At 38.6% G+C, this 13,841-nt stretch overlaps 1 protein-coding gene across 2 annotated transcripts in view; it reads left to right on the top strand.

The window, feature by feature from the left end:
• The window catches only part of ABCC8 (ATP binding cassette subfamily C member 8), a 73,669-nt gene that overhangs the window by 46,456 nt on the left and 13,372 nt on the right, over positions 1 to 13,841 (top strand). For both annotated transcript variants that reach the window (XR_010440564.1, XM_064714959.1), the window contains exons 19-29: positions 5 to 103; positions 904 to 988; positions 1,647 to 1,727; positions 3,762 to 3,899; positions 6,292 to 6,417; positions 7,106 to 7,199; positions 7,799 to 8,046; positions 8,614 to 8,774; positions 9,935 to 10,004; positions 10,648 to 10,805; positions 11,960 to 12,052. Coding sequence is in view for 1 of the 2 variants with exons in the window: in XM_064714959.1 (XP_064571029.1) it covers positions 5 to 103; positions 904 to 988; positions 1,647 to 1,727; positions 3,762 to 3,899; positions 6,292 to 6,417; positions 7,106 to 7,199; positions 7,799 to 8,046; positions 8,614 to 8,774; positions 9,935 to 10,004; positions 10,648 to 10,805; positions 11,960 to 12,052 (1,353 nt within the window). In the remaining variant the exon portion in view is untranslated. The remainder of the gene's footprint in view (positions 1 to 4; positions 104 to 903; positions 989 to 1,646; positions 1,728 to 3,761; positions 3,900 to 6,291; positions 6,418 to 7,105; positions 7,200 to 7,798; positions 8,047 to 8,613; positions 8,775 to 9,934; positions 10,005 to 10,647; positions 10,806 to 11,959; positions 12,053 to 13,841) is intronic.

Here is a 13,841-nt window from a genome sequence, read left to right on the forward strand (position 1 = left end):
CCAGGAAAAGAGGTGCAGTAGCTTATGCATCTCAGAAGCCTTGGCTGCTCAATGCCACAGTGGAAGAGAATATCACATTTGAAAGCTCTTTTAACAAGCAGAGGTAACAAGTTCCAGCGCTGTTGTGTTTTACTCCCCTTTTCCATAAATATTGGGGTCGTGTGGGTCACACATGGGGCCCCATCTCCCTGCAGGAACAAACCTACTGCACCTGCCTGAACATGACAGCCTCCCCCTTTGAGCACACTTTTCCTGAATGACACAAAGGACTGGCTTTGTCTCGCTTGAGCTCAGGTGTACAAATGTTTCCATTTCCAAGGATTGTGTTTGTTTAGCATGCAGTGTTCTCTCACGTGATTGACTAGTTTGCCTCTCCTGGAGGGACATCACCTGTTTGGGAGTGGGAATATTGTGTGTAAAGAATTAGTGGGCTGCCTTTTTATTCAGTATAAATGCCCACAACACATTGTAAAATACTTAGAAATCAGCTGTTGGTATTCCATTCCCCACCCTTAAAAGAAGTGGTCAATTATGCATTTGCATCTTAGACTCATTTTTTTCTGTCGTCCTTGGATATTGAAACAAGAAACAAAGGTGTGAAAACCAACTGCTGAAAATAGCAATGTACCTTGAAAGAACTTATGTTTGTCTTTCCTAGGTTTAACTATTTAACATTTTTGTTTGGGAAGCTAACATAAGATTTCAGCTCAGCTTTTTCTAAGCTGAAATATTACTTGCTTGCCTGTGATTGAAAGAGATCCCATTAGAACAATTAGTGGCTAACAAATACGTTTTCCACTGTGTGATTTTTTCCAGCTGGTTAATTTTTGTTCCTCTGCAGGTAGGAAATGTGCTTCTCCAGCAGTATCTGTGTGGATTTTGTTGCGTTTTTTGTTTCCACAGGTACAAGGCAGTAATTGATGCTTGTTCCCTCCAGCCTGATATTGACATTCTGCCTCACGGAGACCAAACCCAGATTGGAGAGAGGGTCAGTAAACAGCTACAGGCTTCTATTTTTGGTTTAAATATATAGAGGGGGGTTTATTATTTTGTTGGTTCTTAAAATCTTACAGGTTATTTGGCAACAAAGGTAATCTTTTAGTTAAGTGTATGTTTGGGTCATTAGTCTGAAAGCTCATTGCTCAGTGAACATGGAAACACTGTCATTTATGTGAGGTGCAATGATTTAAATGTGCTGCTATCAGAATGTTTGACTATTCTGCAGCTGCTATTGCAGATATCCTGACTTAACAGGATATTTTTTGGTTTCTTTAGAAGTAACAGAAAAATAAATAACAATACATAGATATATTTTTAGAGCCCTTTCATTTACAGAAGGGCAGGTGTTTAATCAATAGCTTTATCATATCAGGGAAGATTAGGGAATGATGAGAATGGAAACAGAAGTCAGAGATTTGTAAACAATTTACTCTAGCATATACTGGCACTGGTACAAACAAAATAACCTCAAAAATGCCCCCTAAAACACCACAAGGATACATTACAGGCCCACACATTGAAAAAATTTCTCATGTTTCTTTGCCCAGAAAAGTCTTCTATGGATAATTCAATTAGAATAGGGAATATGAATATTCAGTTGATGTTTTCTTTAACTGTCTGATTGTTTCTCTTCTGCTTATCTCCAGGGTATTAATCTGTCTGGAGGGCAGCGCCAGCGGATCAGCGTGGCACGAGCACTTTACCAGCAGACAAATGTTGTGTTTCTGGTGAGCAGTGCCCTTCTGTTTATGCTCCATGCAGAAGAAGGAGCTGCTTTTTCATTTAGAGTATTTCATGGGTCGCATGCTGAACATTGTGTTTCGCTGAGCTGAGCCAAATGTGCACTGTGTGTTTTATATCTCTTGTCAGCTGGCCTGCAGGTAGGAAGCATTTTGTAAGTACTACAAACAGACAGGTATTGCACATTGAAATGCTGATGCTTATCCTCTCAGTATGTTGAAAGTTCAATTTGACCCTTGCTTTTATTTTTGGGTCTTGGAAATGTAATAGTTTCAACTGTATTCATGAAATTCCTAAGCTGTCTCAGGCCTAAAATTAATGTTGCCTCATGTCTGGGGTGTTTCCTTTCTGCAACAATCTAAGCTGCTTTTTGCACCCTGAATTGCCTGTTGTATATCCTGCTTCAGCTATGGAAAGAGAGTGACAGCAGGTTCTAACACCTTCACAGGTGAGAAAACAAATGCATCCTCTGCACTCACTTGTAGTAGCTTGCTGGCTTTTCAATTTAGGACTTCCTTCTTGAGCTCAGTTTTCTAGAAGGTTTGAATCCAGCTGTAATGACAGTGAGACATAAATCATGTAGGATTAGATAAACTGTGCACATTAGATGTCATACCTAAAAGAAAGGGAGGCTATTTAGACAATTCCCTGTAATTAATCTGATCAGTCTGTGCTTGCTTCATGTGTAGGGCATTTCCAGGCAAAGATCAGAGTGCAGGAGAATAGAGAACAGTTGGGTCAGATGCTGCAAATCAGCTGATCCACTATTGGTCTGTAACTTGGTTTTGCCCTTTTTGTCCTTCTGTGAAGGACACTCAGTAACCTCCTAATAGCAGCAGGTTCTCTTATGGTTTGGCAGTGGAAAAACACGTACCAATAAACTTCATTTCCAGTATTGATATTTAGAAAATAATCAGGAATCCTATATGTTAGTATTGGCAAACACTCAGTTCTTTTAAGGCTGGTTTTGTAGAAATACCTGTGAAGCTTCACTCTCACAAGTACAAATGTCATGTGGCTGATGTTTAGGTCTGTGCCAGGTCAGAAGAGTGCAGCAGCAGAGCTCACAACATCCTTGCTCAGCGAGCACAGTGCATATACAGTTTTGAGAGAAAATTCTGGATCATGAAATTACTGTTTTTCAAAAGCACTTCCTAGGTGCTTTATGTTGTGATGCTCTGGTTTAATAAACTAAGTGAATCTAAGCGGTCATATTTATCTTACTTCTAATTTCAGATATTTTTGATTTCTAATGAAGCCTGGGTTTAGTGTGATATTATAGTATGAAATAGTAACACTAAGTAAATCCTACAGCCAGTATCACTATTGCAAGCAGAAATATCAAATCAAATCACAAGGTTTGTGATTCCATATAAATAGGATTAGGTAGACAAGTTTCCCAAAAGATAGTAGAGATTAATTTATGCCTAAATGAATTGCATATAATTGATTGATTTAATAAGATAATGTAGATCTCAAATCAAGCATCTGAGCTGAGTCAGAAAAATGATCAATACTGCTTCTTTTGTGATTTTTTGAGATTCTTTGTTAATAGAATATTGATTTATGAAAAAAAAAAAAAAAAAAAAAAAAACAAAACCAAAAACTGAAGGCAGTGATGTTCAAGGGAAAGAGAAATATGCTCATTGTCCGTGTCCCTGGAGCAGTAATGCAGTATCTGCCACAGACCCACACTGGGGCATTTTCTGGAGCCTGACAGAAGCCATGTTCTCCAGCCATGTGTGGGCCATGAACACATCTGGAGAGAGGAGCAGGTCCCAGAAAACCCCACAGAATTGTAGAATTGTCACAGCTGGTGTTACTCAGTGCTCTCTGCAAAAACACAGTTCAAATTTTGGTGTTCTGTAAATTAAGAAAACTGTTCCTCACAGTTTTGATCTGATGACCTCTTTGTGTGTCTCTGTTGATCTACCTGGCTTTACTGATTTTAAAACCTGTTAGTTTCCTCGGATGCCACAAGTTGTGGCTCCAAAAGCTGACACCCCTTATCCTCATGACAGGATGACCCTTTTTCTGCCCTGGATATCCACCTGAGTGACCATCTGATGCAAGAGGGGATCCTGAAGATGCTGCGGGAGGACAAGCGGACGGTTGTGCTGGTGACCCACAAGCTGCAGTACTTGCCCCATGCTGACTGGGTAAGGACCTCCTCTCATTTTTTCTGTGGAGGAAAAAGCATGGCAGGAACATGTCTTGCTGCAAACAGTGCTTTCACTTCATCTCTCCACCAAGTAATAGTTCAGTGAGAAGGTATGTAATAAAGATCTTTTGAAAATCAGCCAGTTAAGGGAGCCATAATTTTGTTATTCCCATCTTGGAACACCTAAATATGTTGCATTTTCATAGACCTGATTCTTAATACTCTTATGAAAGCCGGTAACATTTAAAATATATTGAATATCCCAAGCCATTTGTTATATTGAAAATTTTGGCTGATTTTTTGATCTCAAAACAGTGAAATGTTTGAGTAGCACCTTTGCCTCTGCTGGGATGTTACTAGGAATTTGTGTTATCACAGGAAAAGGTTCATTTATGCAAGGTGGATATTGAGAGGTGTGGAAATATAAGGAAAAAACCCATTTGTTTTCCTGTGGTTAGTACTAGCATATTGAGTATATACTAGTATATTAAGAACATCTTTTCCCTTTGTGTGTGGGCAAGATGTTAAGAAGTCTGTAGTATTTGATTGTTAGGTTTCTTTTTTATATCTTCTACTTTAAAGGGTAAAAAAAATGGAGGTATGCTTTCTATACCAGTTTGTAATTGGAAATGTCAAAAAGATGAAAAGGGAATTTTTAGGGTTTTTGGATTCTTTCTTTTTTAATTCACTGGTTCCCATTGGCCTTGCAGTAGTTCCTGCAGTTTTTCTCCCTCCCAGGTCTCCTGGCCCATCGTGATTGATGACTGCAGTTATACCTCCTAGCAGGACTTCTCTCTTTCACATCCTGCACAGGCTATGGCAGCAGTTTCCTGGTCTCAAGAAATAATCATATTGCAGCTGCTTCCTGAGCTTCATGCTGGCTTGGTATAAAGTTGCAGATAGACATTCATCTTGTTCTGACCAGGGTTTGGTGGGCAGCAATTGTTATTTATGGTCTCTGCTGTGACCTTGTCCCTCAGTTGTTTGTTTACCTTTAGAGTTACCACTGTTCTCAACACAGCCCTGGTTTTCAAAGTAGTGTCTCTTGGGATACAGGAATTTTCTGCCTTCTTCCCCTCCCTACGAGGTCCATCTTAACTTCTTTTTTGTTTTTATATATCTGCAGTTTTTTAAAGGCTATGGCTGTTCATCAGTGTAATTGTTTTAATTTTCATTGTGAATATAAGACCCATTTCTAGATCTTAGTGCTTAAGAGATGTATAAAAATTGCTTTATTTTTCTTATCTTCCAGATGTGTGATTTTTTTATGAAATACACTGTTTCAAAGTGTAGCACAGGAAGGATTTGTATAAACTTTATAATAAAAAATATTTATTACAAAATAATCCAGTTTTTTCCCTAAGTGTAGGTTTCATATTCTTTATGAATTCTTTATTCTTTAGCAATTCTTACTCAATGGAATGAAAAGGGAATATTTATTTTATTAAGAAATTTTAAATAAAAGTATAGTTTGAAGTTTGTCATGGTCCCCCTAAATCTTTTCAACAAAACCCTCAGAAGAATTCAATGTCCAGCCCAGTTGTAGGTCTCCTGAATAAACTGATCACAAAAAGATCCTTGTTTTCTTTATTTTCACCTTCTCTCTGGTGCAAATTCATAGCAATAATTGAAAGTAAATTCTTAGCAATAAATGAAATAGTTTATTTCCCCACTCCCTGCCTGTGGAAATTTCTGAGTTTCCAGGGAGAGAGAAAAATAAATAGTGCATTAACTGTTTTGTAATGATGAGGGTTAGCAATCTGCATGCCTCATTTTCCAGTTGTCCCTGTCAGACCCAGACTGGTGGTAGTTCCACTGTGTGTGTAACATAGTTACTCTGACACAAGCTGGAAACTGCTCCCTGCAGTCTTTGTCTTGCATAGATATTTTTCTTTTCCAAACTGTGCCCACTATTTTATGCTTCTAAAGCTCTAGGGATTCAAATTGCCTAGCTCTCCCTTATCAGTCCATGGTATCAGAGAAGGAGCCAGCCTGCTCATATCTAATTGCCTGAATGAGGGCAAAACCTCCTGCACTCAGTGTCTTGCTAAAAGCTTTTTCCTTTTAGGAGGTAAGAGAGCTCTAAAATCTTATCTTGCTAATGACTTGTATTTAGGAAGAGATCTGCTGACAGGGATCCCTTTCCTCTTTCTTAAAAGCAGCCTTTTCTGAAAACATGGAAGGCAGGAAGTTTCTGGGTTTTCAGCATCTTGAATGAAGGGGATGGAGCCAAGAGATAATGCCACTGTCTTTTTAGAAGACAGATTTGTTTGTGGAAATATGATTTTTTTAAGAAAAGAGAAAATCCTGTCAAAGCACAGACACATAGCTTTAAAATAAATAGACATACCTGGCTATTTATCTCAGCCCTTGTGTTTCTGACTTTTCAGATAATTGCAATGAAAGATGGTAACATCCAGAGAGAAGGAACACTCAAGGACATTCAGAAATCAGAGACTGAGCTCTTTGAACACTGGAAGACATTAATGAATCGACAAGACCAGGAGCTGGAGAAGGTTTTTGATGGGCAGGGCAATCAATATGTGCAAGAAAATATTGTGCTGGTTTTTGGGGTTTTTTTCACCTTAGTTTGAAAGGTTTAACAAGAATTGACATACTATCTGTGATGTCTAACTTAATATGAATGAGTATTGGTGTTACCGGTATTATTTATCTCTTAAGATAAATTCCTTCATCTGGACATGTCATATTTCCTTGATACTGTTCTAATCCATTCTTGATAGGAAGCCCTATCAAAATATTGCCACCTGAGGAATATAAATATGGCCATTTTAGGAAAAGCTTTGCTGATATTGACAGCTGGTTTTATAGATGTGCCTGAATTTATTCATTGCCTTGGGTGGAGGCTTTGCAGATATGCCTGTATCAAGTTCCCTAAATGATGAAGACATTTTGTCTTTCATACTTATAACACAAGAAGAATCTGATATTAATCTTTGATCTTATTAATTCAGAATAAATTTCCAAGTTAAGATTCCAGAAGGGTTGGGATTGACAACCTGAAATGAATGTTAGATATTTCATTAATCTCCTTTGGTTTTATACAGAGGTAGAAAATCAATCACTTCCAGCTGCCTGCTGTGAGATTCCCACTTGTATTTTTCACTGAGTTTTATCATAAGTATAGATTTTTTTTTTCAATTAATTCTCTGGTTAAAAACACATGAGCTGTGCCTTTTTCAGGAAACAACTGTTGAGGAAAACCCTGTTTTGGAAAGACATCGGAGGACGATGTATTCCCGGGAAGCATTGCTGAAAGATGATGAAGAGGATGAAGGTAAAGGGCACCCTTTGAGCCCACTGCCAGTACATTACTGTTTCACTGTTAAATGATATTAGAATGAATTAACACCATTCAAACTGGCAGGAGATCAAAACATTTTTCATGTGAGTTGTGATTTATAGGAGTGCTTGTTTCCATTGCTATGACCTCTGGACCAGAGTGATTGCAAGCATTCACAAGTCATCTCTTCCTCCAGGCTTTTGAGGCTTTTTCTTATATGCAAATATGATTTAATAATGAGTGAAGAATAGTATTAAACAATATGCTGGGTGAACTTCACCTGTCAATAGCTAAACATATTTGCTTAAGGTTTTACAAAGGAAAAAGATTGCAATTGATTTTTATCCAGCCAGTGCTTTCACCTATCAAAAATGTGGTTTAAGAAATTGATCACCAAGTGCTGAGGGTTTTTGCATCTTTCTAGTATGCATTGCTATTTAGTTTAGTGGGTTAATACATGCAGTTCTGAGCAGGTGCTTTGACCTTAAAGCCACCCTGTATCGTGGGTGGGAAAACCTGGTTTGTAGCTACCACTTGCCAGTCTCTTGGAGATGTATGTCAGCTTGGCTGTCCTTTTTTCTTGCACCTTGCAGAAGAAGTAACAGAGAGTGATGACGAAGACAACCTGTCTTCAGTGCTGCATCAGAGAGCCAAGATGCCCTGGAGGGCCTGTGGCAAGTACCTGAGTGCAGCAGGGATCCTCCTGCTGCCCCTGCTGCTGCTGTCCCAGCTGCTGAAGCACACGGTCATGGTGGCCATTGACTACTGCCTGGCACTCTGGACTGAGCGTGCCATCTCTTTCAAGATAGAGCCTGACACAAAAAACTGCTCCCAGTGCATGGTAGGCACTGCCTTCCTCACCTTCCTCTTATGATTTCACGGGGGGTGTTCTCCTGCTGTCAACCTCTGCTCCAAGATTTGTATGCAATGTATTATTTTTCTATAAAAGAATCACTCCAGAGTATTTTGAAGCTCATTACATCTTTGCATACACAGCACAGTAAAATGAAGTTAAGTTTGGTGTGTTCTCCTTTTGCTAGATTTATTGTATATTGATATATAGTGTATTGATATATTGTATTTTTAAAGCTGGGTTTCTAAAGTAATTTTGATATCAGGATTCTTTTTTGTTTTTCCAGCACTGTTGCATTCTCACAGCAACCTGGGCTTTTTATGATGTTCCTTGAATTTAAACTTCTGATTTATCACTTATTTCCATGCAATCATTTCCCTCTCCAAAGGATAATTAATTATGATTTAAGATGAGTGAAAATCATGGACAGTTTAATTTAGGGAGCAAACAGTTTAATTTATACTCTCACACTTTTTCACTTTTGTGCTTCTGTGTTTACAAAAATATTTTAAATGTAATTTACAGTGAATATTTGTGTTGCTCTTTGTTTCTTAGGAATTTGATCATTCTCAATATTCAAAAGTTTTCAGCATTCTTTGCTGCCTTGGCATCATATTATGTCTTGTCACATCAATAGCAGTGGAGTGGACTGGCTTGAAAGTCACCAAAAAGCTACACTCTTCTTTACTAAATAAAATTATTTTGGCTCCAATGAGGTATGTCTTGATTGTAATAGAAGTTTTATTATAGTAATTTTGTCTTCTTTAATTCAAGACAGTCTCCTAAGTGCAGTTTTTACTAAGAAATGATTGTGCATTGCAAATTTTTTAAGATATCAGTGAAAAATCACCAGGTGTCAAGCTTCTGAGTAGTTTTTGAAAATGGTACCCAGGCTGCTTGAGTTCCTAGACACAAGTCAAATGCCTCTCCTGTGTGACTGTGACTTCAGAGATTTGCTTCCTTGCATGTTTAATTTCTCCTGGCAGTTTTTAATTAGGGAGAAAACACAATTATTGATCAATACGTGGTACAGATAATTCATAGCATGCTTCCTCATCTTAATCACTGGAAATATTTACTGTCAGGCAGTGATTGTGCAAGTCTAGGAAAGGTAATGAGCTCAGACAAGTGTCATTAGAGGCATAATTAGAGTATACTGGGATGTACTTTGTTCCAGCAGAGCCTTGGTTGTCCTCCATAAGGTTTTTTTCCTCTATATGAAAGGAAAAGTGAAGCTTGATTCAAACCTGCAGCTTTAGGAAAAACAAGTTCTTATTTTTAAGCTAACTATATTTGACCCAAAGAACATGGAAAAATCATATACATGAAAAACCTCAGACTTATTTTTAGATTTTTTTTCCAGGATAGACTTCAGGTTCCACATGAGTTATGGAACAGCTAATAGTTACAGAACAATAATATAGTATGCATTTTGCATATCCAAATGTCTTTTAATATATTATGCCAACAGTAGTTATTCTTGTTACAAATTTCTGTTCTCAGAAATATGCAAGACTTTGCAATTTAACTTCTTTTGAATTTTTCCTGAATTGAAGTGGCTTCCAATTAAAGTCTGAAAGGATTTTTTCAAGTGTAATCATGTGATGTCCATGGCTTAGGCAGTAGAGGGAGCTGAGGACATGCTTGCAGTCGTAGGGTTCTAAGTGGTTGTAGGTTCATGCTTGTGGTTGTAAATGCAAGACATTTCCATTTAATTGGAAAGCCATAGGTTCTGAGCAAAATGAGAAATTTTACTACAGCTGTCAGTTTATTTGCTTGTTTCTGTGATGTAGTAACTATCTTAGGTAAGACAAAATAACATGAAACAGTTCTAATGCCAGTATTGTAAACTTTGCCATTCCTTGCACCATTTTAGGTTTTTTGAAACAACTCCTCTGGGAAGTATATTGAACAGATTCTCAGCTGACTGCAATACCATTGACCAGGTAATGTTTAAGTATTTTTGAGCTCTCAGGTTGAAAAAGTGGGGTTTCATTTTTTACAGTCTTATCTAGGTGAAGCTTATGGATTAGCTATAATTTTGACTCTATCAGTTTGAATTATTATTTTCTCAGTTCTGAATGAGTCCCTCATCTTACATGCACATTGAAAAAACATTTATTTTGTTAAGATGTCCTGTAAATAAAAGGGAAGCAAAATAATATCAATAGTGATATCCCTAAATTAAAGAGTATCTACTTTTTTTGTGAGTAAACACATTCATTTGAGGAAATTAAATGAGAAAAAAGCAAATGCTATTGCCCAGAATAGAAATGACTGAAATTCAAATTACTATTACTTACCCCAGACTGCACTGCCAGGATTTATGCACATGCTAAAATCATCTACTGCATCCCATCTGTAATCCTCTGACATGAGGATTGTGCTCCACAATGCAGATGTGAATCAGCCTCACAGAAATCCTTTCAGATATCCCCAAAACCCATTGGTAAATTCAAGAGCAGGCCTGTATGCTTAAAATACACAAGGAATAAAATTTTTGCGGAAGCAGGAGAAAGGAAAAGAAAGCACTGTTTTAAGCTTGGCATGTTATGGAAGAATCTGTGTGCTTTTTTCTTCTCTGCACAGCACATCCCAGCTACCCTGGAGTGCTTGAGCCGCTCCACCTTGCTGTGTGTGTCTGCCCTCGCTGTGATCTCCTACGTCACCCCCATGTTCCTCATCGCCCTGGTGCCCCTGGCCATCATGTGCTACTTCATCCAGAAGTACTTCCGAGTCGCCTCCCGGTAAGGGCACCTCCAGCACCATCCCCACGCTGGGGACAGTCCCTGCAGGGCAGGAGGGAATTGCAGAATTTCAGAGCAGGGCAGCTTCATGTGTACATTTGGTCCTGTCAAGGCTGTGGCACTGGCTGCAAGTGGGACAAATCCAGTGCAGTGGAAATGTGTAATTTTACAAGTGCCTTTGTCGGCAGCTCTTCGAGCAGAGCTTGCGTGATGAAGCAGACTCTGCATGATCAAAAGTTTTTGGAGTTCACAGGACACAAAAAACCCCAGCTGGATTCTGTCCTCCCCCAAGGGCTGTGTGCTGGGTGCATGCAAGAAAATGTGGACAGGGAAACTGAAATCTGCCTGTGCAGGTGAAAGTGGAAATATGCAGCCTTTCCTTGACTTAATAGAATGCAGCATCACCATGGTGGTACTGCTGGCCATTAAGGATCCAGTGTGCATGAGCCTCCTCTTCTGTTCTGGGTGCCTTCTAGTTTTTAAAAATATGAAAATTTTAATTTTGTCTGAGACCCTACCCCTTTTAAGATGATAGTTTCCCTATTGTGAAATGTTTGCAGCAATGCAAAAATATGCATATCCCCTCATATATGCACAGATTGAGAGGGAGTCTGCAACCAATTTACTTCCTGCTGGAAGAAACTGAGACTAAATAGATTTCACCCTACATGTGCTGTTACTGATATGAGGACTAAATATGACATTGAGAAATGCAACTTAATAATGAGCGCAGATTCTGATTTACTGAGTTTATGAGATACTGTTGGCTCAGTAGTTGTGCTGTTATTTGGGGGTGCACTTTGTCTTCTGCTTAACTTGAGCTCCTCTTTGCAGCATTCCATTAAATTGATATTCAGTACAGAGACAGAATGGTGTTTAAATCAATAAAAAATTGACTACAAGAAAAAGGAATGTAGGAGAAAGGAGGGAAGGCAGTGAAGGGAAAAGACCCATTCAGAACTCCAGCTAGTTAAATGTTAAAAGAAAAATCTTGCTGGGGAATTCATTCCCCTGCAACACTGCTTTGCAATCTGTCTGAACCTTATGTATGTGACTATTGTGATGATATTCCTTTTCGCTCCCTGGGCCTAAGTCAAGAGAGTAACTGCACAACAAACCTGATTTTACTAAATTCTTTTCCTAACCCTCTTCAGGGACCTGCAGCAGCTGGATGACAGCACTCAGCTACCATTACTGTCCCATTTTTCAGAGACTGTTGAAGGTCTTACCACCATCCGAGCCTTCAGGTACAAATTTTTTTTTTTAAGAGACATAGATATTCAAAAGTGAGGTAATGTTATGATGTTATGTCTTAAACTGTACTGTCTAAAAAATCCAGAGCCCTTACAACATGGGCGGGGGGGGATGTCAAACATTGAAGAATTTTAAGCATTTTGTATGCAGAGGAGTCACTGTAAAAAGAACAAGCACATGTGGGTCATCTACCCTGTGGTTGCTGTTCAGACACTTGCATGCAGCCTGAAAAAAAGAAGTTGAGGACAAATGTGATTTAAGAAGCTAAATTAGCCTGCAATTACCACAGCTTGTGGTGTGGCAGATGATGGGCTTGGACAGTTTCCATGGCAGAACTAATATGCACCAACTTGGTACAGAATACTCTGTGTCCATGTCCTGGGCAGATGAGCTGTGCATGCCACTGACTTCAGAGGCTCCAGTAGTACCCTGCATTGGTTTTCAGTTTACTAGTTGAAAATGTGGGTGTTTACACTGATTTTGGAAATGCACAAGCTGGAGACCAAGTATTTCCCTGCCTGTTTTGGTTTGTTTTTCCATCCACATAAGCTCCCAGGAGGGCAGCCCAGGAATACCTGATAACATGCCTGGGTTCTGTGTGTGTGTGTTAGAAAACTGGCAGTCATGCTGATACCTCAGAGGTACCAATAAAAAACCACTGCTGAGCTTACCAGCTGCTTTCCCTGAACCAGGGCTATTCTTGTCTTTTCCCAGTTGATTCAAACAAGGTCAACTTTTCCACTAGATTCTCATCTAGATGATGTCTACATATTTTGTCAGTTAATTATTACTGTTACCCTTCTATCCTTGAAACAGTAGGTTTTATTTCTTCTTCCTAATATATATAATTGTAATTTTCTAATAGAAGTAATGCACAAAGGTAACTTAAATGTTTTAAATATGTTATAAATATTTAAAATATTTATAACATAAATAGATCAAAGAAAGAATAAGCAATTTTAAGTGTTGGTTTCTTTTGGACTGAAGGTAGCTTACCCAAGAATAGTGGAGCAACTTAAAGTTTTCCATTAATTACTGTTATTGAATATTTAATTCATTAAGTGCCAGCAATGTTCTATGGTTTGTAGTTATGTCCATGTTCAATTTGCAGGAAAATCAATTTTTCTTTTAATTCTGCTTTTCTCATTCCTATATCCTTCTACTTGACCAAGAGTATCTTTGAAGCATTATGGCTGTATATTTTCTGGTGTTGATACAGAAAGCAATATTCAATGCCATCTAGCTAATATTTTCAGTCTGTCAGAGCATTCCCTCTTGATTCTTCCTATCACTTTGGAATTAATTCCTCTGTCAAAGAATTGTGTTTGGTGCCTCCTTTTCCTTAAATCCTGCAGTAAGTGATGTGTCTCTGACCCAGCCAGCCATGTGTGTTCAGTGAGTTCTGTGTTCCATCTGTCTGCCAGCCTCCTGCCTCAGCTGCTAACCCAGTTATTTTTAGGGCTGTGTAGCTTTTCAGCTGCCTAACATATTAGCAGGAGTGGAGTTTAGACTTGCTAGCGTGAGCATCCCTAAAAATAACACTAACTCAGGAATTCATTCTGTTAGGAGGTGCCAGTTGTTCCTGAAGTGTCCTTTCCCTTGGTTAGGATTTATTCAGGATGCATATGGAAAGAAATTTACAAAAAAATCTAGGGGAGCTCAGAAATACAGCTATTGCTGTGCCTACAGAAACACCTTCAGGAGATGCCCTGGCCTGATTTATAGTTTATTTTGATACTTCAGATAGCATTTGTGTTAATCAATCAACAAAATGTAAATGTG

Source organism: Zonotrichia leucophrys, chromosome 5, assembly GCF_028769735.1.
Source record: "Zonotrichia leucophrys gambelii isolate GWCS_2022_RI chromosome 5, RI_Zleu_2.0, whole genome shotgun sequence".
Classification (NCBI taxonomy): Eukaryota; Metazoa; Chordata; class Aves; order Passeriformes; family Passerellidae; genus Zonotrichia; species Zonotrichia leucophrys.